This window comes from Halichoerus grypus, chromosome 8 (assembly GCF_964656455.1).
Source record: "Halichoerus grypus chromosome 8, mHalGry1.hap1.1, whole genome shotgun sequence".
Lineage (NCBI taxonomy): Eukaryota > Metazoa > Chordata > Mammalia > Carnivora > Phocidae > Halichoerus > Halichoerus grypus.
The window spans coordinates 125,122,964-125,147,909 of record NC_135719.1 but is presented as its reverse complement, the minus strand read 5'-3'; the positions used below and the strand labels follow the sequence as shown (position 1 = coordinate 125,147,909).

The window sequence follows — 24,946 nt, the reverse complement described above, 5'->3', positions numbered from 1 at the left end:
CTCCTTTCTTGCCATCTTGAAAAGGGCATGTCCCCCTTCTTGATTCCTCTAGAACACTAGACCGTCTCTTGTCCTTCCCCCAACACCCTCTCTCCTCCCTCTTCAGCCTGCCCCCCCCAGCTCCTTCCCACCAGCAGATACACTTGGTTCCCGCTCCCATTCTCACACACATGCTTGCACGCATACACACATCCACAGAGTTCTTTCTCTACTCCCCTCGGGCTTCCTCCCTGTCTCTCCCCCCTTCCCAGGCTAGCTTCTTGAACACACGGTCTACACAGACTTTTTGTACTTCCCTCCTCAAGCCCTCTCCCTCTGGTTTCCCTCCCGGGGCTCCCCACGCTGAATGAATACCCCTCCTTTGTATTTCCACCGCGACCACCTGTGTTACAGAACCAGCTTGCATGGCTGCGTGCCCTCCCAGCTGGTCTCCCTGCCTCCCCGCCCCCCTGCCCACTCCAGCTGGGAGGGCACCAGTCCTCCACCAGTCCTCTTTGATCTCCCACTGAAAACTTTCAAAGGCTTCCCACCACCAACCAAATAAAGGGCCCGTCCTCGTCCTCGTTCTGGCAATCAGGGCATCCACAGCCTGACTCTAGTCGTTCTCGCAGGCTCTGTCTTCCTCCCCTTCTCTTAGAAAACTCCTCTCTGGCAGGTCACAGCTACAGTCAGTCCTCTGCCCGCAGGTTCCACGCCCGACTGCGGCACTTGCCAGCTGTGTGATGTGGGGCAACGCAACCTTCTCTGGGCCTCAGTTTCCTTAACCGTAAAATAGAAATATCAGATTGGGTATAGGAACATGGTCAGTATTCGGCCATTGTAACCTACACAAATGGCAATTTCTAACGGTTCAACCTAAAAGGGTGCTCCCCCAAGAAGGACAAGAGTGAATGTGCATAAAGCACGAGCTTAGTGGTTGGCACGTTGGCATCCCTCAGTACATGTTGGACTATGAGCTTCTCAAAGGTACCACCACCCTGCTCCCACTGTGGGACCTTGCTTCCAGTAGGTACTTAGCAAATGCCCCTGGGATGGATTCACCCCTGACCCCATGGGCCTTTCTAACCAGCCTCTGGAGGTCACAGCTGTGCCTCTCAGCCCTGCCCCCTGGACCCAAGCCCTCTCTCTGCAGGGCTGAACCTCACTGAGAAAATCAAGAAGATCAAGATCGTCTTCACTCCCACCATCTGCAAGCAGACTTGTGCGCATGGACACTGTTCCAACAGCTGTGAGCGTGGCGACACCACCACCCTATATAGCCAGGGTGGTCATGGGCATGACCCCAAGTCTGGCTTCCGAATCTGTGAGTCCCTTCCCCCTCTCCTCAGGGGGTTCCCAGGCCCTGGGGAGGGGCAGGGTGCCCAGAGGGACAGGCCTGCCTTGGGCAGGAGCCCAGACCTTCTGCAGGAAGGAAGCCTACTGCTCTCATACTATGGCTTCCGTGAGTTGTCCCCAGTCACACAGAATGCTGAGTCCTCACCCAGCTCTGTGACAGCCTAGCTGTGTGACTCTAGGCAAGTCCCATAACCCACCTGAGTCCATGGTTCCCCCACAGAGAAGTGAGGGAGTTAGTAGAGTTAGTAGAGTTAGCCCTCCTGTCCCCCAGGTTATTGTGGGATCCCGGGAAGGTGTGAGAGGGCTCTTCAGAAAGGCAACGGCCGGCTGTTATCTACCCTTCCTCATTCCCGGCGTCCTGGAAAGTCCCTGCATTTCAGGGTGTGCTGGGCTCCCCGGGCCATCCAGATTGGAGTGCCTGCTCCCCCTGCTTCCCTGTGGTCACCCTCTGGCCCCGTGGTGGGCGCTGCTATGTTGTTCTACCACTGGTCACCTTGAGATCAATGTTATAGATTTCTGCCAGATCCCCTGCCTGAACGGGGGCCGCTGCATCGGCCGGGATGAGTGCTGGTGCCCTGCCAACTCCACCGGAAAATTCTGCCACCTGCCCTCCCCAAAGCTGGACATGGGGCCTCCAGAGAGGGGCTCCCGCCACGGGGCCCTGCGGGAAGGCCCCTTGAGGCAGTCCACCTTCACCTTGCCTCTCTCCAACCAGCTGGGTGAGTGTGGGGCTGGGGGGTGCACTGGGCCACGGGCATGGGGGTGCCGGCATCGTGGTGGAGGGCACAGAAGCTGCCTCCAGTCAGACCTCCCTCCTTCTCTGCCCCCGGGGCTCAATTTCATTTCCTAAACTTCTCTTTGCCCTTCCTCCAAATTCATCAATAATTTTTTTTTGCCCTTGCTCCCTACTGGGTGCTATGGATGAGACAAAAAAGTATAAAGGCGGGGTCCTGCCTTCAGGGAACCCTCAGCCCTGGACAAGACAGTGAGGCTGGATAGGAAGAATGGAACATGCCTTCCATTATCAGGTGCCACGTAAAAGCTACCAAAAATACAGACTTCCATAGGAGGTCGGGGGAGGAGAGCCCCCTAATTGTGCTCAGGAAGGCTTCGTGGAGGAGGTGGACTTCAGCTGGCCTTAAAGGGTGGATAGACTTTGATTAAGCAGAGAAGGCGGGAGGGGTTCCCCTGCGCAGGGACCAGTATGAGCCACGGTGTGGAGGTGGGGCCCTGAGGGGTCTGTCGGGCCAGAGTTCAGGGGTTGTGCAGGATGGCGGGAGGAGGTAGAATCAGGAAGGTAATTTGGAGGTTGAGCATGAAGGTCCTTCTTTGGAAGGTGCAAAGTGAAGGAGTTTGTGCTCCATCCTGTCCTCACTGGGGAGTTGTTCTGGGTTTGAGCAGAGAGTGGAAAAATGGGAGGAGAATTCGGGGGAGACATAGAGCCAGTGGCCTGGCCCAGGGGTGCTGGGCCCTCTTCAGAAGGTGGGGCCCTGTTGCCCGGCTCTGACCCAGCCCCTGTGCCCAGCCTCCGTGAACCCCTCCTTGGTGAAGGTGCACATCCGCCACCCGCCGGAGGCCTCCGTGCAGGTCCATCAGGTGGCTCGGGTGCGGGGCGAGGCCCCGGAGGAGAACAGCGTGGAGACCAGACCCTCGCCCTGGCTCCCCGCCAGCCCCCGCCATAGCCACTGGGACGGCAACAGCATCCCTGCGCGGTCTGGAGAGGCCCTTCAGCCACCGCCCCCGGCGGCACCCAGGCCTCCAGGAGGGCTGGGCCGCTGTTACCTGAGCTCTGTGAACGGACAGGTGAGAATGCATCCCCTGCCTCAGCCCTACAGGCTTCCCGAATAGTGACTGCTCCTCACTCTGCCCCTTCTTCTCTCTGCTCCTCGTTCTTATGGAATGTATGTCCGTAGAGTCTCCTATTCGCCATATGGGAAAACGTAGGGCATAAATTGTGTGAGCAAGGAGAGGCCTCCTTACTACCTAGGCTCCACTGGATACTTGTCAGTGCCAGGCATGCCGAAGAAGCCCCAAAAGAGTCCCCCTCTGGAAGGGCAGCAGCATCTTCTGGTCCCAGTAAACCCTGGCCTGTACTGGAGCCGAGCCTAGGACTCCCGGTGCGTGGACAGTAGGGCTGTTAGATCCTACAAGAAAAAGCATGGTATTCCATTGACATTGAAGAGCACAGAGATGTGGATAGGTTAAACCCTAAAGCTTTGGGGGTAAAAGATGAGAGACACCCCATCCCTCCTGGAGGCATCCATAGTCAGTGATGGGAAATCAGGGGAGTTTTTCTGAATCTGGGCACCTAAAAATATGGGCTAAGCCAGACCTAGGATGGTTTTTGTTAGAGTTGCATTTTGGCGTTTCCAGAAACCCCTCCTGAGGTTAGGGAACTGGAGGAGGTAGGGAGTAGCCAAGGGATAGGGACTCTGAGTCCCCAGATCCTCCGTGGCCTCTCAACTTGCCGTGTCCCTGAGCCTAGACCCTGTTCATGGGGAAGGCTTGCATCGTAGGTGACCCTATAGTTCCCTGGAGTTTGATGGAGGAAAGCCCATCCTTTGGGACCCTCTGTGGGCTGGGGACATGGAAGGGGGATGTTTGCAGTCCTGCACAGAGCAGATCTTTTCTTATCTGGGTGTGCCCTGCCCCCAAGCTTAGGGTTTGGTGGGATGGACTGCAAGGTTCTCTGCTTCCTTCCGGGGCATCCCCTGACTCTCTCCTCTCCTCCCTTTGGTGAGGCATCCCTGGAGCAGGATATTGGGGTTGAGCCCTCGCCTCGGGTTTTCCTGGGACAGCTCTGGCACAGCAGGAAAGGGAAGAGGGAGTGATGGGTGTCCATGGCCTCTTTTCCAGTGTGCCAACCCCTTGCTGGAGCTGACTGCCCAAGAGGATTGCTGTGGCAGTGTGGGAGCCTTCTGGGGGGTGACCTCATGTGCCCCATGCCCACCCAGACCAGGTGAGTGCTAGGTGCGGGGGTGTAGGGTTTGGGGCGCAGCTTTCCCAAGGCCTGGCCTCTGCTTCACCTCCCACCAGGGTCTCAGAGGCCAGGCAGGGAGAACAGGCTGGTAAACTGGGCAGGCTTTCCAGATCTGCCTCGAGGGTGCTTCTGGCTGGTGGCTGAGCCTCCTGACAGCTCAGACGGCTCGCGCCCAGGTGCAGCCTGGACTCTCTGCTCTATCTGATTGCCTGGGAGGGGTTCCTCCCTCATGCTAGTTGTTCTTGCTCAGATTGTAGGGGTCCCATGCCATGCTGGGCCCCCTTCTACATACCCCCCTGCCCAGGCATCAGGGGCCCAGTGATCTTGATGTAGTGACTCAGCGTTTCCCTCATTCTCTCCCTGGAGGGGCCTCACCTCCTTCCCTCCTGTTTCCTAACCCAGTCAAGGTTGGGTGTCTGTCCCAGAGGGTCCTCTGCCTTGGGATATGGGAAGCCCAGTTCCCTGCTCTCTTTTGGATGGTGGGAAAAGCCTAACGTGTATTCATTCATTCATTCATTCATTCGCTCGTTCGTTCATTTATTCGGCAAATACTCACCAGGTGCCTTGTGTGTGCCAAGCACTGAGGATTTGGGAGTCAGCGAAATGCCTGTTCATGCTGCTCTCCTAGGCATCGATCTTACGGTTGGGAGGTGGGTGATGAGGTGCCTGTGCCCGAGGATAACTTCTGCCCGCTCGGCCTGTCTTCTCCCACCTGGCCCCACTCCTGGGGTCTGGGCCCAAGCCTGGCATGGATTTCTTTTTCCTGTCAACAGTCAACTTGGTGAGTTGGCTTTGTAGGGGGCCTGGCCTGGCGCCCACAGGTGGGAGGGGCAGGGCTGTTCCTAACTTCAGACTTGGTTGTGGAGCAGGGACCATATTTTCCCATTTAAAAATAAGTGTAGCCGGTTTTGCAGTGTGATGGAGCTTCCAGGCTAGCTGTGAGCTTCCAGGCTTGAGCACGCAGCGCGGAGCAGGTCCTTCTGCTGGCTGACCTCGTCTCCGTGCCAGCTGCGTTCTGCAGAATGGAGACAGTGGGGCTGCTGTGGCAAGTAGGTGAGGCATGTGCTTAGCATCAGGTCAATAAACAGTAGCTGTTATTATTATTGCTGCGAAGTATCCCTCCACAAAGGGAAAAGGGCAGGGACCCACTGCCCCGAGGCGGAAGAGGGCCTTGAACTGCTCAGCGTCTCCCCCTGCAGGCCAGAGATGTCTCACCACTTTTCTTGTTGCCCTCTTTCCCTCCCTCCCTCTGGTTAGGTCCACCCCTGAGACTTCCACATCCCACATCGCATTCAGTCAACGGATATTTACATTAGTGAAGCAGCCATTTGAAGTGCTCCTAGTGTGTGGGCCCAGGAAAGACAGTGGAGGCTGAGCCACAAGCAGTGTCTCCTTTCTCCAAGCTTACAGTCTCGGGTACGGGGGGCGTATACAGGTAGCACTAACTAGACAAATGCCAGATGCGGTGGGAACACAGCGGAACTGGGACCATAGATAGGTCCTATAGCACCTTTGCACAAATTAGAGAAAGGTGCCCCTTCCTTTGTTCAAAACAGTCTCTACAAATACAAATCTAAGATGCCAGTGATTCTCTGAGATGTGGTGCTTTTGTGCAGTGGACAACCTGCACATCTGTTCACTGTGGGGTAGGGGATCCTAGCTCAAATTTGTGGATCAGGGAAAGCTTCTTTTTTTTTTTTTTTTTTTTTTTTAAAGATTTTATTTATTTATCTGAGAGAGAGAGAGAACGAGAGACAGAGAGCATGAGAGGGAGGAGGGTCAGAGGGAGAAGCAGACTCCCCGCTGAGCAGGGAGCCCGATGCGGGACTCGATCCCGGGACTCCAGGATCATGACCTGAGCCGAAGGCAGTCGCCCAACCAACTGAGCCACCCAGGCGCCCCGAGGGAAAGCTTCTTATAGGGGGTGACATCCGGGATGAGATCTGAAGAATTATTAGAGTAGGCCAAAGAGATGGGGAAGAGCTTAACAACTCAAGGAAATTGCAGATGCAGGTGAGACCAAGAGAGTGAGAAACTTTTCCTGGAGCATGGCACACCCAAGGCTGTGCCCTCACCTCCTCCCTGTCCCAGTTAGTGCCTCCCACCCACCTCCCCCACTGTGTTCAGCACATCTCAGCAAGCCAGGCACCAGGGTGCAAACCCTGGAATGTCAAGCATTCCAGCACACTGAGCAAGAAATAACAAAGACCAGGGAACGTAAACACTTACAACACGTTCAGGTGCAGTGGCATTGTATAGAGAAGGGGCAAGACACTGAGGAACCTTTTTTGTGTTGACAGGATGCCAAACACCTAGCTCCACGCCTGAGCCTAGGGCTGGGGGTTGGGGATGTTTCTCTAAGTAGGTATGACAAGCAAGCTACCTTGCAAGAGTCAGAAGAAGAAAAGGTGAGCTGCTGGGTAGGTTTGGGAATGGTTGGCAAGGCAGGCGGGACTTCTGGGTTCTAGAACATTCCTAGGCCTGGTGGCTTTGCCCCTCTGAGCCTTTAAGTCTCCTCTGATGAAATAAGGCTGTGTCCTTCAGGGAAGGGCTTTGTCATCCCCAACAAGGTCATCGAGCAGAATCAGGGGATGAAGGGAGTAATAAAGCCAACAGCTGGGGAGCTATGTGACTTCCTAGCTTCCCCTAAATCACCTTTTGGCTTCTGAGGCTCCATGCCGGACTGGCAAAGAAGGCCCCTGCAGAACAATGCTATTTCTGATGAGGAAAGAAACTGCCTTGAAGTCTCGTTTACGTGGCACAGATAAATCCCTCTGCTTCTGGAAAAAATTCTCCAGTGCTCTCTTTCTCAGGGAGATGGCTCAGGGAGTCCATTTAGGTCAGCCTCTGATCCCCTCCCTTCTTTCTTCCTTTACTCTGGGTGACAGATGCAGCCGACCTTCCAGAACGCGGCCTGAACCCCATCTTCCTGACCCTCAGGAGTTTTCAGAGCCTCTGCAGTCCCCCTGTCAGGGTCCAAAGAGCGACAGCTCTCAAAAGCCACTTTGATTAAGGCCACATTTTTGAGTTTTTGTCCGAGAAAGACAGACATCTGGGCTGACTGGAAAGTTGGCCGCTGCCTCATCTGGCTTGGCACCAGCTGTGTGAGCCCCCAGGCCCCTTCGCTGGGGTGGGCGGGGCTGGCACCCTGCTCTCAGCCCGCAGTGGTGGGCTCCAGCTGTTTGCCACGAGATCATCTGTCCGTCTGCCTGGCATGGGATGAGGTCACCTCAAAACCCAGGCCCCTGCCTGTCCCTCCAGGGACTGCTGATTCTCTTGCTCCGCCCCTTCAAGGAATTCTGCATCTTTCCCTCTTAAAAGCAATGATAGCCCCTCTTGCTGAACGTTCACACACTACGCTGGGCTCTTCCCCACCTGATCTCATGAAATTGTCGCAACCACGTGCAAGCTAAGGGTCTTTATGCCCACTTGACAAATGAGGAAGATGAAGCTCAGAGAGGGCTGAGCAACTTGTCCAAGGTAACACAGCAGAACAGGGGAGCAGGGCTTCAAACCACAGTGTGTCTGACTCTCAGCTGACCGGAATCTCCCGAATCATTCTGGGGAGACTTGAGCCCGCCCAAAGACAACAAAAACCAGGACCTTAGACTCAGGGTTCCCAGCCAGGAGGGGGCCGCCCGGCGTCGTGTCGCATGAGTTACGTGCGTGTGAAGGACAATATCCCTCAAGAAGATGCGGATTGGATAGACAGGCAGGCAGCAACCTACAGCTCAGGCCTAAGTGTTCACGGAGATGTGCTGGACGAATTGTCCCAGAGCAAAGCCGGTAGGCTTGTTCCATGTGGTTCTGGAGGGCTAACGCCAATGTGTGGATGTTTCTGGTGAGCAGAGCTCAATTCGAAACTGAGCACAAGGAACAGCTTATTAAAAACTGCAGCTTACCAAAACCCAACGATACAATGGGGCATGCCCAGAAGTACTTTGCTCCCCACCATGGAGAGGAAGCCTGCTAAGAACTGGCTCATAGAAGGAGCTGGAAAGGATACTGATTTTTGAGGGAATGGAGGTTCATATGTATGTGTCCGAAACTGTGCTGGAAACCCTCAGTAGAAGGCAAGCTTTGGTTTGCCTTGGCTTTGCCAGGGCCCTTGCCCAGGGACCGGCTCAGGGGAGGCCAGCCCCTGCGGAGGGGGGCCCGTGTGAGGGGGCACGGGCAGCACCAGGGCAAGTCACAGCAGCAACATTGTTTTCGTCACCATTGCTGTCAGCAGCCGTGTGCCCGGCACCATGCTAAGTGCTTCCTCATTCCACTGCATCCTGACCACGTCTCTGGGAGTTGGGTGTGACCTTCTTCATTTTACAGGTGAAGAAGTTGTGTCTACGTGACCTGAGGCCCCCTGCCTCTAACCGGCCTGTGATCTGCCTCCTAGGCTGCTTCTTGTGCACTTGGCTTGGGGAATTTGCTCAACTAGAGGACCCCGGCTTAGGGAACAGCTGTGCTGGGGTGGGGCTCCTGTTCTCTGGGACTCCTGCCCTCAAGAAACGGGATTCTTCAGAATTCCAGTTGTTGGACTGAAAAAAAGCAGTGTCTCTTTGGCTCAGGGATGTTCTGAGAGCTTCTTCCAAGGGATTCAAGGCCTCAGGGAATTGTGCCTCAGCTCAAGTTAGTGCCCTCCTTACCCCAGGGCGGGGGTCACCAACACGTGGCATCTCTGGCCTGGAGAGGTCCATGGGGGTGCTGTGGTGGGGTTGGCTGGAGTGGCACCTGTCTGAGCCAAGGGTCTGACCGGACCCCTGTCCACCCCACTGCTTGTGGTGACCGAGACACCCACTTTGGCTCTTGTGCTACCCCAAGGAAGCAGTCAGAGCCCATCTTTGGGTCTGGAATAATGAGCCTTATAATAATCACCAATATGTGACAAGGATCATGCTCAGAGTTTTCCATGCTTTTTTACTGTTCACAATAGCCCCAAGGGGGGAATTGTCACCTACATTTTACGGATAAGAAAACTCAGAAAGGTTGAGCAGCTTGCCCAAGTGTCTCCAGCCAGTGAGACGCAGCAGCCTGCTTGCTAACCTTGAAACTGTGTTGCAAGAAGGAGGGAAGGGAGGGAGGAAGGGGAGGAGGGAGGGAGGGAAGGAAGGAAGGAAGAAGGGAGGAAGGAAGGGAAGAGGGCGGAACTAAGTCTTAGGGAGCATCTACAGGGACAGTGCCCGGCATGGCGCTAGCTTCAGTCTGACACAGGTTCTCAGTGAACTTAACCTTCACAACCCATGAAACTGCGTTTCTGTCCCCACTTCTACAGATGAAAAAATGAAGACTGACAGAGGTTAAGAAACGTGCTTCGGGTCACACAGCTAGTCAGAGTAGAGCCAGGAATTCGATGGGGTCTGGCTGCCGCAGAACCCACACTCCTTCCACTGCTCTGGGGGATTAGAAGGTTCTTTGCAGCTTACCCACCCGAGGCTTACAAATGGAGGATTCAGCTCCAGTCCACTCACATGCCCCAGTGCATCCAGCTCAGCCTCACCCGGGGTGTGTGTGTGTATGTCTGTCTGTCTGTCTTCTGGCACAGTGGTGTATGGCAGGGTACCCTCCAGAACTCCCTGCTGGGGCCATCTGTCATCACAGGCTGAGATCTGCATGGCTTGTAAACAGCCCCATGGCCAGACATATGTCTCCACCATCTCTTCCCTGAACTCTGTTGTAGAGTCAGGGCCAAAACTGTCTCCAGGAATTAGTCTGTCCTGGTTGAGGCCTCCTTGGGAGTCCCAGCAGCCAAGGGGGAGAGTCAGCAGGGCAGGGGCAGGCCGCAGCCAGGGGCCCCTCCGCTTCCTTCCCCAGTGTGTGAGCTGGCCCAGGTGCAGTGGTGAGGGGACAGGGCTGGGGTCAGGGGCCAGAAGACCTGAGTTCTGGCCCACATGACCCACGTTTCCGTACCAGGAAAGTTATGCACGTCTGCCCTCCAGACTTCACGGGCATTCTGTGATGCTCAGATTCCTGGGAGTTGGCATTGATCCCAGCTGACCCCTCGGCAGCTGCTTGGGCTTTCTCAGGCCTACGAGGCCCAACTGCAAGGTCGCTGGCAGCTGTCCACATGTCTCTTTGAAGCGCCCATGGGAAACACAGCTTAGCCACTCTTTCCAGATCCACTTCTCTCTGCTTCCCGACCCCAGCGTCCTCCTTGCGTCAGCTGAGGGGCCGTGAGGGGTAGTGTGGGTTCTGCCCCATTGCCTTTATTCATTCCGCTTGACACTTCGGTGGTAGACCTTGTGGGTCATTTACCCAACCGCTGATGAGTCCTCTGGCCGTCTCTGACCATAAGTCCTCTGGCCCATCTCCTGACCTCCTCCTGGGTATCCCTGCCTTTGTTTTTCCCATTTGCTCTTCTGGACCCATGTTTAAAAAAAAGGGAAGAGAAGTTCCCAAAAAGGGTAATATACTTCCTGATGAGCACGGGTTTCCCTGTAGCCTGCAGACCCTAGGATTCCTGCCTGGACAACTCCTGACGCTTGGTGTGAGTTGACTCATTTATTTATTTGGAGGCAGTAGAGAGGAGTGGTTCACGATCTATCCTCTGGAGGCAGACTGCCTGGGTTCATAATCCCAGCTCCATCCACCAGCTGGGAGACCTTGGGCATGTTTCCTACCTCTCTGTGCCTCAGTTTGCTCCTCCATAAAATGGGGAAAATATTAGTAAGTTCCCTCGAGGATCATTATGAGGATTAAATAAGTTAATACGTGTAAGGACTTTATAATAAGGCCTAGCCCATAGTAAATGCTATTTTAGTGTTTGCTCTTATTATTCGTTCCATCTTGATTGAGTGCCTCGAGGGGCACCTGGGTGGCTCAGTCAATTGAGCATTCGACTCTTGATCTCAGCTCAGGTCTTGATCTCAGGGTTGTGAGTTTAAACCTCACATTGGGCTCACCAAAAAAAAAAAAGATGATTGAGAGCCTGTAGTGTGTGCCAGATGCCGTGCTGGGCTCTAGGGATGTAGCAACGATGAAGACAAGGTTCCTGTCTTCACGGAGTGTATACTTTAGTGGTGGACATGGACAAGCAAACAGGCCGTCATAACAGCATTTGAAGTGCCATGGCAAGGGAAGGCCTGAGTGCGTTGGGAGGCAAGCTAGCTGGGTGGCACGGGCAGTGGCGCCTGCCCTCCCCCCCTCCAGGAATCACACAGCTCGCCGGCTGCCAGGATCAGGCCTGGAGCCGCGGGTGGGTGCTGAGTTCCACCCCGAGCCAAGGTTCTCCCTTCCACGTGGCCGTCTAAACTTCAGCCTTCTATCCCCGGATGAGACTGAAGCTGACTTTTCTGGATTGGATGCTGCACTTGGTCTCACAGAAGCTCGTAGGTGGCCTCTGGGAGGTGTGAGGCAGGGTCTGAGGGCCCTCTTTGGGATCAGGTTGGGGTTGCTGGCAAAATGGGAATTTCACCCAGGACAGTGGCTTTGAAATTTGTTCCTCTCTAAAGAAGTCTGCCTTCACCAAGAGTTGCCCCTCCAACAGTTTCTCTTAAGGCTAGCGAGAGAGCAGAGTCCTCTGGGGAAGAAATCCCTTTATAGGAAAAGCACGTGAATCCCGATGAATGAATGAATGAACACAGCTCCTCTCAGGTTGGACATTCCTGGGTTCTCTCACAGGTGCCAGCACTGTTCCACCCTTGTTCCGGGCTCTAACCCCCGCTCCCACCACTCCTCTCCTGCTCACTCAAGAAGCGGGGTCCTTCTGCCTCATGTCTCCCTCCTGACATCACGGTGCTGCCCTGGCCTCCTGGCCCCTTCTCTCCCTCCTGCTTTCAGCAGAGATACATGCAAGGGATGTGGCCTCCGCAGCCAGAGGCTTGGGTTGAACCACTACTGGGCCCCCTCTGAGCTTCGCTGTCCTAATCTGGACAATGGGGATGATGCTCCCTGCCTTGCGGGATGGTTGTGGGGGAAATAGACAGGATAATGTGTACCAATGGCCTCGTGACTCCATCCAAATGTTCCCTTGTTACCGTTCCTCGGCCCTCAGGCATCTGCCTCCCATTATTCTTTCCCACCTTCTCCTCCTCATAATGTTTGCAGACTGCATCGAATCAGCTTGCTTTCTGAGTTTCTCCAAACAACTTCCCCCCTCTCTTGCCTCCTCCCTGCCCTCAGCTGATACCCCCAGGCCCCATGCCAGGGGCGCTCACATTTCCCAGCCTCACTCCCATCCTTCTGTCTCAACGTCAGCATGTTCAGAATCCTCATTTATCCCCACCAGGCCGGAGTCTAGTCCCCCCACGGTGGGACGACAGGCAAAGCCCGAGTGAGACTGTCATCCATAGTGGGAAAAGATATTACAAATTCAACTGACATTTTTTTAATGTCAAAAAAAAAAATGAAGCTTTACTGATTTACATCCTCACTTGGTGTGTATATCAGACTGTCAGATGTCATGTTTGGCATGTGGAGTGTCCTCAGGGAAGAGCGGGGTTCCAAGAAAACATGGCGCCTCCTCATGTTTGTCTTTGGCATGTCACAACGCGTAACCCACAACAGTGCTGGGTTTATGGGGTTTTTCTATTATGTTGTCAAGTTTTAACAAAAACAACCCTCACCAAGTGGAAAAGTGACTCTAAAAAAATTCTTGCAAAGAAACAGGATTTGAAATAAGACTAATTACATAATCGCAAGTAATCCCTTTTAAAATGCAATGCTGCCACTTCTCCCCTGCCCTGTAATCGATCGTATTCTGAAGTAAAAATATCTGGGTCACAGATGTGACCCAAATGGACCCCAGGATCCAAATGATCAAGAAGGCTGTATGAAATACGGTTTAGATCTATAATCACGAATTACGGACTTTGCCCCGATTCTTTAATGTGCTGGGAACTAGCGGCTAACGATAGAGCGGAAGCCATCTGGATTAGAAGAACATTTAAAAACACCAAGATGCTCAAGCTTTGCTGTACAATTGGATGAAAGTGTAGATATCTCTAACGTGCCTCTTGGTATTTGCGAGAGTCCATTTCAACAATAAAATATATGAAGAACTATCCTTTTGTAAAGATACTACTAAAGAAAGGATGAACCACAGGCATATATTCTCAACAGTAAATGACTTTTTCAATAGAAGTAAGTTTTCCAACAACTCTGTAAGGGTAGTTGCTGATGCTCTGACTGGAATAAAAAGGACTTAGAGATGGAGGGCGCTCCATGCAAAATCCCCTCACCGCAGCGTATGATCATAGGCAAGCTACTGCCACAAGGGAGTCAAAGTCAGAAGACAAATTGCTAGAGGAAGTCATCGTGCGGTTCACTTTATAAAACAAGACCTTTAAAGTAGAAGGGGAGGGTCACCTGGGTGGCTCAGTCGTTAAGCCTCTGCCTTCGGCTCAGGTCATGATCCCAGGGTCCTGGGATCCAGCCCCGCATCGGGCTCCCTGCTCAGCAGGAAGCCTGCTTCTCCCTCTCCCACTCCCCCTGCTTGTGTTCCCTCTCTCGCTGTGTCTGTCTCTGTCAAATAAATAAATAAAATCTTCAAAAAAAATAAAAAAAATAAAGTAGAAGGGGATCTTAATAGAACATTGTGTCAGAAGAGTCCCTGTACCCCTTGAGAATTGCTGGCTATGTCTTGGCCAAGAAATGGTCAGACTTATAGATGAGCTATTCTTTTTAAAAAAACAAAAAAACAGAAAGATGTCCACATCTGCTGCTCTTTCCTGTGATGACAAATGTCTGTCAGGACTCTGCTACCTGCTAGAGCTTTTCAAGGAAAGAAAAGAAAAACAAAAAACACCCGTCAAAGCATTCCTCTGGAGGCTGACGTGCTAGTCTGTCTCTCCAAAGTAATAGAGATGTTTCCCTGTTTTTAAGTCAATAGGTTTTTCTTTTTCAAAGCACTTTTTTTTTTCCTCTTTAAAGTATGGAAGAATGTTGGGAAATCAAGGTAGGATAGGTATCGGCCCCAGAATCTGAGACTTATTTCCTTGTTGGTCCATCTGGAGTCAAACAGCCGCCGGGTTCGGTCTGCCCATTAACTCTGGGCAGGGCTGCCGGGCAAGACATCTGCGCTTCAGAAAGAGCCTTTTGAGAAAACGGATGTTTGGAAGCAGTTTCATCGTTATGGGATTTGTTGCTGTAAACCAACTCCATTTGCACATTTAAAAAACTTGAAAACTGGCATTTTCTAATGTATTTTACGTTTGTAAGAACGACTAGCCAGCCTCAGGGGAGATGGAAAGTTACTGGCTAGCTTTCAACACCAGCATCACACAGTTGGGGAGAGTGAGTGAAAACTGAATAGCGCGGTTTTCTCCGCGCCATCCCATCGACAGGGAGCTTCTTCCATCCTGAGCCGAGATACCTTGTCAGCTATAGCAGCGTTAAAACCCAGGATCAAAATAAGCTGAACTCAGAATTAGACTGTGAATTGTTGCATCTACATGTTTAAAAACTGCTAAAACAGCTATAGTTTTGGAAGATGGAACCATTAGCAGAAACTGGGTGATGGACACGCGGGACCTCTCTGTGCCTATTTCTTGTAACTTCCTGCAAATCTATAATTACTTCAAAACCCAAAAATTAAATAAATACATAAAACTTGTTTCATCCCATTAGCGTGTATAACATTGCTATGCACTGTGTGTCATGTTATAACTATATACATGACATAGAGTCACCGAGTGTCATTTCTAGAAAGAGCAGGGTGGGTCAAGAGTAACCTGGCGAGGGGCGCCTGGGTGGCTCAGTTGGTTAAGTGTCTGCCTTCGGCTCGGGTCATGATCCCAGGGTCCTGGGATCGAGCCCCATGTCAGGCTCCCTGCTCCTCCCACCCACTCATGTGCATGCTCTTGCGCTCTCTCTCCCAAATAAATAAAATATTTAAAAAAAAAAAAAAAAAGAGTAACCTGGTGAGAGCCGGGGCAGGGTGGGGGGACTGTAGCCAAGGAGGCACAGCTCTCCACAGTGATGACTTTGGGGGACAGGGCCTCACAGCTGTGGAGTCGGTTGCACCCCACTTTTCAGCATGGGTGACAGAGGAGCCCAAGGGCCCTCCAGTGAGACCTGTCTATATCTTTACTCCTCAGCCTCCCCGGTGATTGAAAATGGCCAGCTGGAGTGTCCTCAGGGGTATAAGAGACTGAATCTCACTCACTGCCAAGGTAAGGGTGACCCCGGGCCAGGGCTAGGCTTGGGGCGGGGGGATGATGAAGGTCTGAGGATGCCAGGGCATTCCCCCGCCATCCCAGACAGAAGGAGTGGTGTCACTGAGTGGTCTTCACTGGGCACCTCTAAGCCCCAGCTTCGGGGAGTTGTCGGGGCTGCTGGTTCCAGGGGCCTAAGGAAGTTGGGGGGATAATGAGAGAGCAAGCCTAGGAAGGGCCTGGGAGCTGAGCCTGTCCCTCTTCCTATCTCCACCTGCCCCACCGGACCTGGGCCAGGTGCCTCTCTAGAGCTGTGGGGTCCGTGCGTGCAGGTACCGCCCCAGTCCCCACACGTCCCCTCACCTCCTCGGCCAATCTCCTTGGAACGGGAGGACTCTTGACTTCAGGATCTAGTCAGCCTGAGTTGATGGGGACCTCTGTAGACTTCCCCCAACAAATCACCTTCCGCTGCTCAGACCTCCCTCCAACAACCAGGAGAGGGGAGAGGGAAGGCACAGGTGGAGGAAAGAGGGGCCCATAAAGCACAGACCCTGGCCTTGCTGGCCTGGCTGACGGGCTCTCTGAGGCCAACTGAGGTCTGGGGCCCTCTGCATTACAGAGCAGCAAGGCCCAGAGGCACCTTGGGACACAGGGATGGGAGGCGGGCTCAGCTACGGCTTCATCACTACGGGGAATCCCGGTGGGGATGGTGCGTAGGACCAGGATGACTGAGGGGTCCAGAAGCCTTCACTGAGGGGCAGCTGCTGCCCCTCAGGCTTTGAGCAGGGAGCCCCTGTTGGCTGTGGGCCTGGCAGTAGGAGATGTGAGCAGGGCCTTCCAGCTGGGAGGCTCCTGGGGCTGGCAGAGGTCAGCGGGGAGCTGAGGCAGCTTCCCCTTTGGAGAACTGGATACACTGCTGTCTGGATGGCTTACTTTAAATGAAACTGGGTTAGAGACAGGGGATTGACCCAGATGGCCTCCTAAGTACCCTCCCCCTGGAGGCTTCTTCAGGAGAGAGGGAGCTGAGGAAGTCCTGGGGTGGCTAGGCTGTCTGCCTGGGGGGTGCCAGGCCCAAAGGGGATTTCTGGCCCATGGATAAAGTGCTTGGACCAGGCAAAAAGGCAGGCCTCTGACCCAGCTCAAGGTCAGACTCCCCTGGGGGCAATGAGGACTAGTAGACGGGATGGTGGGTGTGGAGAGAAGTCTTTAGCTTTGCCCTTGGAGGGTACAGTGTAAACTGTCCCGAGGGCCCTCCCCTCCTGGCAGGTTTCCCAGTGCACAGGGTTAAAGTTGTTCCCAGGATCTCAAAGGAGCTCTCGGCCCTCCCTGTTTTGAGCCCCAAGGATACAGGAAGCCAAGGGGTCCTCCCCGAGGAGGGCCTGCCCTTTAAACCTCCCCCCTTTCCCATGTCTGTGGCCTTGGTCTCCATATCTGGGAGGGGACCTGCTCACCTCGACACCCGTGTGCGTCACCGTCCTCTCTCTCTCTCTCCATCCTTCTGTCCCGCCACGGGGCAATTTTGAGGTGTTGTTAGGAGCCACATGCTTTGTGCTAGGTGTTAGCCCATAGGGACAGATAACACAGCAGCTGCCCCCGGTGAATACAGATACTTAAACAATTATACGCCATGGGAGAAGTGCTCTTGCTAGAAAGAAGCTCTGGGTGCCATGGGATCGCATGGTAGGGGCCCCTTCCCAGACTGGGAGGGTAGGAGAAGGCCTTCGGGTGATGGGTGACCTGGACTTAAAGAATGAGTAGAGGTGACCAGCTAAACTGGATGCAGGCATTCCAGGCTGAGGGAACAGCACCAGCAAAGGAACAGCTGGGCTGGCTGGAGGACAGCCCGCGTATTCACAGGAGACAGCACAGACCTCCAGGGCCCCATCAGAGCTACCTGTTCACCCCCAGGCTTTGGGGAAATATGGTGGAGGGTACTGGATACATGTGAGGGTTTAGGAGCTCCCTCTAGGAGGTGAATGGGGACCCCAGAGGCATGTCAGATTTAGGTATATCACTCTGGCCACAGTCCAGAGGCAAATGGGTCTGTTCTCCTTCCTAGATCTCAATGGCATTTCCCCAGGCACCTCCCTGCCAATAGGGTGTCCTGCCAAAGAATAGTTGGGCCATCTTCTAGCCCCTTCATTCTTGTGCTTAGTGCCACTTTCTCTGAAGCTTATGGGTGAGCAGGTGACTCTGGTGACAGGGCTGCCATGTCTAATCTCCTGGTCCTGGAGGTGGGGGTGCCCCTCACAGATCTTCCACACTCACCATCATCAAGAAAGGTGCCATCACCAAGACTTCTTGGAGTTTAGACTGTGAGGGTTGGGATTTCCCCTTGGCAGGAAGACGTTTCCAGCATGAAATATTTTTGAGATCACAAAGGAAACTAATGTCATTCCCTTGTTTGAAGAACAGCATGAGCATCCACTGGTCTTAGAGGATGTGTGTGGCCTGCCCAAGGCCTTCCAGCCTCCTGGAAACATGTCCTCCAAAGCCTCTGCCCCTCAGCGCTTGTCTCCATCCTCCTGCCTCCCGTCCTTGCTGGGTTCCCTCCAGCCTGCAGCTCACTGTGGACATGTTTCCTGGATCTGGGGTCCTGTGGAGATGCTTCAGAGTCCCTCAAGGAAGGCTGAATAGGAGGGACTGGGCAGATGGCTCTGTCCACTCCAACCCAAACTGTCCCCTTGTCTGCTCCCCTCGTTTGCATCCCAGCACGCCACTCACTAGCTGAGTGACTTTGGGCAAGTTACTCCTGGACCCTGTTTCCTCACCTATAAAATGAAGCCACGTGGACCTACTTGGTAAAATTGTTGGCAAGAATCCGATGAGGTCACATACGTCAGCCGCCTGGCATGGTACCTGGCCCCTGACAGGGACTCAAGCAAGAAACATTAACTCTTAATATTATGATCATTATTACCAGTTAGTGGAATTAAGTGATTTGCAATTTTTATCTTATTTTATTCTCATAACAAGACTATCTGGTAGTTATGAGAAACGAGGAAACTGAGGCACAGAGAGAGAGGGACCACACTTAATAGATGGCAGCTCTCTTATTGTTGTCCCTTTTTTTTGGAGAAGGTATTGGAAGATCTCTGCCCGGCCCCTCCCCTCCCTCAGGCCGTGGTGGGGCGGGCGCTCCCTCACCTCCTCCAACCCCCCCCCCCCCCCCCGCCCCGCAGATATCAACGAGTGCCTGACCCTGGATCTGTGCAAGGACTCGGAGTGCGTGAACACCAGGGGCAGCTACCTGTGCACCTGCGGGCCTGGCCTCATGCTGGACCCCTCCAGGAGCCGCTGTGTGTGTAAGTGGCAGCGGGGACCAGGGATGGGGGACACTGGGAGGCAAGATAGGATCCTCGGGGCCCACTGGCCAAGCCCCCATCCCCGGGCCCAGGGTCTGTGTCTCAGCCTGGAGCTGGGCCCAGTGTACAAAAACTGATCTGCCCCTCCTTGCTGGAGCGGAGACAGCTGTGACTTCAGTTTGGGTTTTTGCCATGTGTTTGGGGGCTTTGCGGTTTGGGATTTTCTCCTTCTGTTTTTCCTCTCATCCGTTCTGTCCCATCTGTTGCCTCATTTACTTCGGGGAGATGTGTGTTGTCTTTGCTCCGAGGTCTGGCTGAGCTGTGGCTGCCTCTTCGAGCCCCGACTTGGGCAGCCTGGTCACTGAACTGCAGATAGGCCTTCCTTAAAGGGCACTGCCTGGCGCCCAGGCCGTCCCGTAAACCTGGGGTCCCTCACGGCTCGGAACGTGTCTGCATCCACGAGTACATTCGTGTCCCTGGCCATGTCAGCACCGTGTCTGGGTGTGTGCACACTGTGCGTCCGTGTGTGTGCGTGCGTGTCCCCCCCCGGGGCAGCTGTTTCCGGCAGCCTCTGTGGTTTCCCGCGGCAAGAGGCCCCGGCCAGCAGCACCCCCAGAGAGCAGAGCTGATGCCACGGCCTGGACAGGGCTTTCCTTGGGCAGGGGGGCCTGAGCAGAACTGAATAAAACCAGTCCTGACTGGCATCTGTAAAGCGGCAGCCCAGGTCAGGTTGCCCCCACCCCCCAGCTCAGTAGAGCTCCCCGCGGCTGGCCAGGCCCTCAGTCCACAAACCACCAGGTACTGGGTCTGGGGAGGCCACGGGATGAGCCAGACCGCAGTGCCACCCAGGGGGAGCATCCCATGGGAAGGGAAGGGTGAGGAGGGACCCAGTCCATGTCTCCAGGGAGAGGAGACAGGCAGAGGCCAGAGTGGGGAGAACGTGTCAGAGGGCTCTCAGGGAGACTTCATGGTGACAGGGACATGTGGTCAAGGCCTCCAGGGGCATACAGCCCTTCCTTCTCCTCATCCCACCCCCCACTTAAGATTGCTTTCTTAGGCAGACATTTTCAACTCCTGAAGTGACTTTTACTTATTAGTGCCAGAAAAAGACCCTTACTTAATACAGGGAGGCAGAGACGGCCCTTGGGTGTTCTTTATCTTTTTCTCCCTCCCTACTGTTACCGGCTCCAGCTCCCTCTGATGGTTTACCTCCCTGTAGGTGGAAAGGGGCAGACACGAAGTTTCTCTTCCCTTCATTTCTGAGCTTTGCCCTCTTCCCCGCCACCTGACCAGAGCTGGTCTACAAGGGCCCCTCTGTGCTGGGGCAGCCTCCTGATACTCTCAGCCAGGTCACCTCCACCCTGGGGCTCAAAAGGACTGAGCCATTTCCTACAGTATCCCAAGGGAAGTGGCTGCTGGAAGCAGAGATACCTGGAGACCCAGGCTCATGGACTGACCAATAATTGATCTCTGTATATAGGACATGACCTTTGACAAGACACTCTTACCTACATCACTGTGAAGAAAGTGTATTAGTCAGGGGGAACCTGGCTGGCTCAGTTGGTGGAGTGTGTGACTCTTGATCTTGGGGTCATGAGTTTGAGCCCCACCTTGGGTGTAGAGATTACTTAAATAAACAAACAAACTTTTTTTTTAAAGTATATTAGTCAGGATCCTTTGGGTTGCAAATGACAGAAACCCAACTCAAACCACTGTAAGCAAAAATAATTTATTGGTCCACACAACTAGGAAGTCGAGGGGTGGGTGTACCTCAGGCTTGGTTGGATCCAGGCACACACTGTGTCTTTGGGATGCCCCTTGCTCTGTTTCCTTTGTGTTGATTTCATAATTCCTTCAAAGGTGTCCACCAGACAGTCCAGGCCTACACCTCCCAGCCTTGTGAACTCCAGTTTAAAAATAGAAAAATAAAAAGTATCTCTTCTATAATAATCCAGGAAAAGTCCCACAGTTGATTATTATCACTGGGCCGACTTGGTTAAGTGCCTATCCCTGACCCACTCACTATGACCAGGGGTATGGACTCTTTCAGCTAGGAGGTAGGGTCAGCCTCCACTCCACATGGACAGAAAGGGAGACGGAGTGGATCCCCTAGGGAAACCAGGATGTTGTCACCAGAATACAGGGGCATAGATGCCAAGCAGGGAGAAACACAGGTGTCTCCTCCCCATGGCATTATCATCATCCTTATTTTACACATGAAGACGGTAAAGCCCAGGGAGGTCATGTAGCTCCTGGTGGTGCAGGGATTTGAACTTGGCCTGCTGAGTCCTGGGCCTTGACCTGGACTTCCCCAGGGCCACCAGCCCCTTAGCTGTGCGTGTTGTTCTCTCCATGCATCTCTCGTCCCCTCGTCCAGCCTGACAAGGGATTCAGTTGTTCCCATTTGGCATGACCTCTTCATCCTTCATTGAGATAACATACAAGAGGATGGTCTTCGATGTTCACTGTCAAAGGCCAAGAAAGGGGACAGTGCTGGTGGTATTGTGACCATCTAAACCCAGCGTAGCTCACACTCACAGCAGTCCATAGCATTTTGATTTGCAGATCTAGCCATCCACGCCCATGGGTCCAGCGAGCATTTACTGAGCATCCCCACGCACCAGGCACTGAACAGGGTGCTGGGCTACAAAGATGGCCAAGACAGGGTCCCTGTCCTCAAAGCTCCCCATTAGGCCTTTGGCTCTCACCTTGTCTTGTCTCCCCAGGGAGACTGTGGCCCTAGAGCACATTGCTCCCCACCCATCCCCAGGCCGATGGCTTTTGTAAATACCTGTAAACTCAGCACCTGGGGACAGGCACATACATCCCCATTTCCTGCCCTCTGGCTCTCCACAGGAGGGTGGGGGTCAAGGGGCCCCTCCAACGGGTAACACAAGAAGATGCCAAAGCCTTCCACGACAGCCATCCCTCCCAACATTCCTCTGAGCATTTCCAGGGCGCGAACCTGCAGATTGAGCCTCGGGCCAGGCCAGCTGGGTGGCCGCCCACTGCCCCCCTCCTCCCCGCACGTCCCCGCGGCTGGCCACCTGCCCACCGCACCGATTGTGTCTGTTGCAGCCGACAAGGCCGTCTCCATGCAGCAGGGGCCGTGCTACCGGTCGCTGGGGCCTGGCACCTGCGCCCTGCCTTTGGCCCAGAGCATCACCAAGCAAATCTGCTGCTGCAGCCGAGTGGGCAAAGCTTGGGGCAGCAAGTGTGAGAGATGCCCCCTGCCTGGCACAGGTAAGCATCTGTCCCAGTCTCACCTCCAGCCACCAAGGGGCTTCCTCCAAGCCAGTGACCATTTTCCCCCACCTGGACCTCACCTCAAGCCAGAAGACCCTTAGTCCTTCCTTCCTTCCTGCTCAACTCCTTGCCCCAACCTGGGGCCCTCCTTCCCTCGCTGCCACAAGTGCTTGTCCCCCGAAGGGAGGGAAGGGAGGGCCTGGTTTCCCTCGGGAACTGTGCCTCTCAGCTTGTCCTCTGTCCGGTGACCTTGCAGAGGCCTTCAGGGAGATCTGCCCTGCTGGCCACGGCTACACCTACTCGAGCTCACATATCCGCCTGGCCATGAGGAAGGCCGAGGAGGAGGAACTGGCCAGGCCCTCCAGGGAGCAAGCGCAGAAGAGCTACGGGACCCCACCGGGGCCAGCGGAGAGGCAGCCGCTCCGGGCCGTCACTGACACCTGGCTAGAGCCCGAGACCGTCCCTGACAAGGGTATCTGGGCTGCGGGAGGTGCTAAGGGGTTCCCCTGCACCCCCCCCAAAGAGCCCCTGGGTACTTATCCTGGACCCATGGCTTCCCAACTCTGGAGCAGCAGGAGAGGGAGTTTAGAGCAGCGGTGCCCAGCCCCAGGAACCCACCACCCGGCGTGCTGGGAAGGCCTCACCTCCTTCCCCTAACGTATGGGGTCAAAGGTGCCCACACCCCAAGGGGTGCTGCTGGAGGTGGGAGAGGTCAGCGGCAGCCCCCACCCCAGCTGATTAGGCCTTTGTGCCCCCCGCCCCCGGCCGTGCAGCTTCTGGGCTGGTGCTGGTTGCAGGGCCCGAGAGCTGGCAGGGAGACCCTGGGGAGTCGGGCTGCTGTAGTTCCCCTCCCTGGCCTTGGAGTCTGAGCACTAACTGCAGCTCCATCACCTTGGGCCCAGGAGGCGCAGGCTGCAGAGAGAAGGCTGAGACACCCCTGGAGGGGGCCCCGGGAACCACACTGAAAGCGCACCCAGGTTCCCGGTAGCCCACAGTGCAGGAGGCCAAGGACATATTAAGACCAGGAGAGCTATATGGTGGCCAAAATTGCCCCAGGAATCTGGAACAGACAGACAGGGAAGTCAGGACAGAGCCCCAGTAGTCATGGGAACTGGACCCTGGCCAGGCCAGGAGCAGCTCCTCTCTTTCTAGAACTGTTGCCCAGGGCTGTAGCCCAGGGCAGGGGCGGAGTGACCCAGCGTGGCTGGGAGGCTTGAGAAGGAGGGGGCGGTAGAGCAAAGAAGAGGGTTACATCCAGGACTGACGGGTGGACTGGCCCGGGAAAGGGTGGGACTCGTCCCGGAGGCCTTAGAGGAAGGCAAGAGATTTCCTCTCACCAAGGAAGCCACCTTGTAGGCCCTCCAGACCTGGCATTCTGGGGGACCTGTGGTGGCCAGTCCTGGCAGGGCGGGAGGGGCAGAAGCAGGTAATAAGATTCTGCACTCTCTCCACGGCTGACCTCTGGGGACAGGTCAGGAGGTCAGAGACTGAACCAACCCTGGCCATGGGTGGAGGGGAGAGGGCAGTCTGGCTCTCCTCCCCGAGCTCATGCTCTTGTCTTTCCTTCCCAGGAGATTCTCAGGCTGGCCAGGTGAGTGCATCCTCCCAGCAGGGCTGGGCAAGCGTGGCAGAGAGGGGGACAGGGTCGCCACTGACGCTGCAGGGGGGTGTCCCCTGAAGGAGGAAAGGGAGACAGATGGATTATGTGTAGAGTGTTACCTGGAGCAATGCTGGAGTGGGAGGATCCATCCAAAGACCTGGTTTTACCCTAAGGGAAGTGAGAACAGCTCTTGAACAAGTGTTCTCTCATTTGGGGTGCTCTGGGGCCCCCTTCAGAAAGGAAGTAGGAACATGTCTTGTTAGTCCCGGCTCTGCAGGTAAGGTCTAGAACTGGTTCCAGATTAATTCTGGATTCGGCACTTTCTGAGCCTGACTTGCTTACACCTCAAGATCTCTGTGGGTGGCTTGTGGGGAAATGGAAACAGAGCAGCGGGTGGCCTCAAACCACTTCACGCCCTTCCCTGGGCCCAGGATTCCCCTGTAAAGAACCAAGTGTCCTCCTAGAAAAACATTCCAGAAGAGTGAACCTGCTTCTTCCCTCACCTGTCTGCCCCTCCCACCCGCAGACCTGACTGGCCCCAAACACCATTTCTCCAGGGAGCTACTTCTCTCCCTGGAGAATCATGTGTTGTCCTCCCAGACCAGAGTTCTCCGTCCGTGTCCTCACAGCCCCCGGTGTGCCCCTGACCCTCCGTCATCCTCTGCCCCTTCTCTCCTCCTGGGTCACCGCCCCTGGCCGGTCGCTGTGGTGAGGGACACCAGGTATGGCCTAGGGTCTCGGCCTCACCACACCGGTCCTGTGACCCTAGGGAGGCTGGTGAACCTTGAGCTTCTGCTGCTTTATCTGGGCTCATGGCACAGAGACGATCGTCAAGCTTTGCTGATGTGACACTGAGCGGGCCCAGCACATCCATCAGCTCACTTAGTCGTTACGACCGCCTGTCACAGGCTAGTTGAGCAGATTAGTTAAGACAACAGACATAAAGTGCTGGCACAGTGCCCAGCATGTAGGGAACTCATCAAGAGCTGGAAGGAACGAGAAGGTGAATAAGTGAGGTGGCCGGGAAGCCTGGAGGCAGGGGTGAGTGTGGCGGAAGAAAGCATGTCACGGGGGGCACCAAGGAACCAACAGTGACCTTCTCCTATGTCTGCGCAGGTCACAACCAGTGCTACCCAAGTTCCTGCCTGGGTCCCAGGTGAGTCCCAGCTCCTAGTGGCTCCCAGAAAACAGAAGGGAGGGAAGGAGACGCCATAGAATTTGTACCGTGGGCCGATACATGGGGCTCAGATCAGATGAGGTGGTGGATGGTGTGACATGTGAATGCTTTTTTCGGGGCGCTCTATCCACCTAAGGTGCTGTAAGGTCAGTGAAAGACGCTGAGCTGTTTTGCAAATATTTCCCTAGCCACAGCACCCTCTCTACATTTCATGGTGCC

General features: G+C 54.7%; 1 protein-coding gene across 2 annotated transcripts in view; it reads left to right on the top strand.

Annotated features, from left to right (window-relative positions):
- Nucleotides 1–24,946, top strand: part of LTBP2 (latent transforming growth factor beta binding protein 2) — a 102,471-nt gene that overhangs the window by 51,682 nt on the left and 25,843 nt on the right. The window contains exons 5-14 of one of the 2 annotated variants that reach the window (XM_036114450.2): nucleotides 1,133–1,303; nucleotides 1,848–2,054; nucleotides 2,861–3,138; nucleotides 4,192–4,294; nucleotides 15,343–15,417; nucleotides 18,582–18,704; nucleotides 21,783–21,947; nucleotides 22,207–22,422; nucleotides 23,522–23,541; nucleotides 24,667–24,706. In XM_036114450.2, the coding sequence (XP_035970343.2) occupies nucleotides 1,133–1,303; nucleotides 1,848–2,054; nucleotides 2,861–3,138; nucleotides 4,192–4,294; nucleotides 15,343–15,417; nucleotides 18,582–18,704; nucleotides 21,783–21,947; nucleotides 22,207–22,422; nucleotides 23,522–23,541; nucleotides 24,667–24,706 (1,398 nt within the window). The remainder of the gene's footprint in view (nucleotides 1–1,132; nucleotides 1,304–1,847; nucleotides 2,055–2,860; nucleotides 3,139–4,191; nucleotides 4,295–15,342; nucleotides 15,418–18,581; nucleotides 18,705–21,782; nucleotides 21,948–22,206; nucleotides 22,423–23,521; nucleotides 23,542–24,666; nucleotides 24,707–24,946) is intronic. The other variant, XM_078053957.1, reaches the window with a different exon arrangement.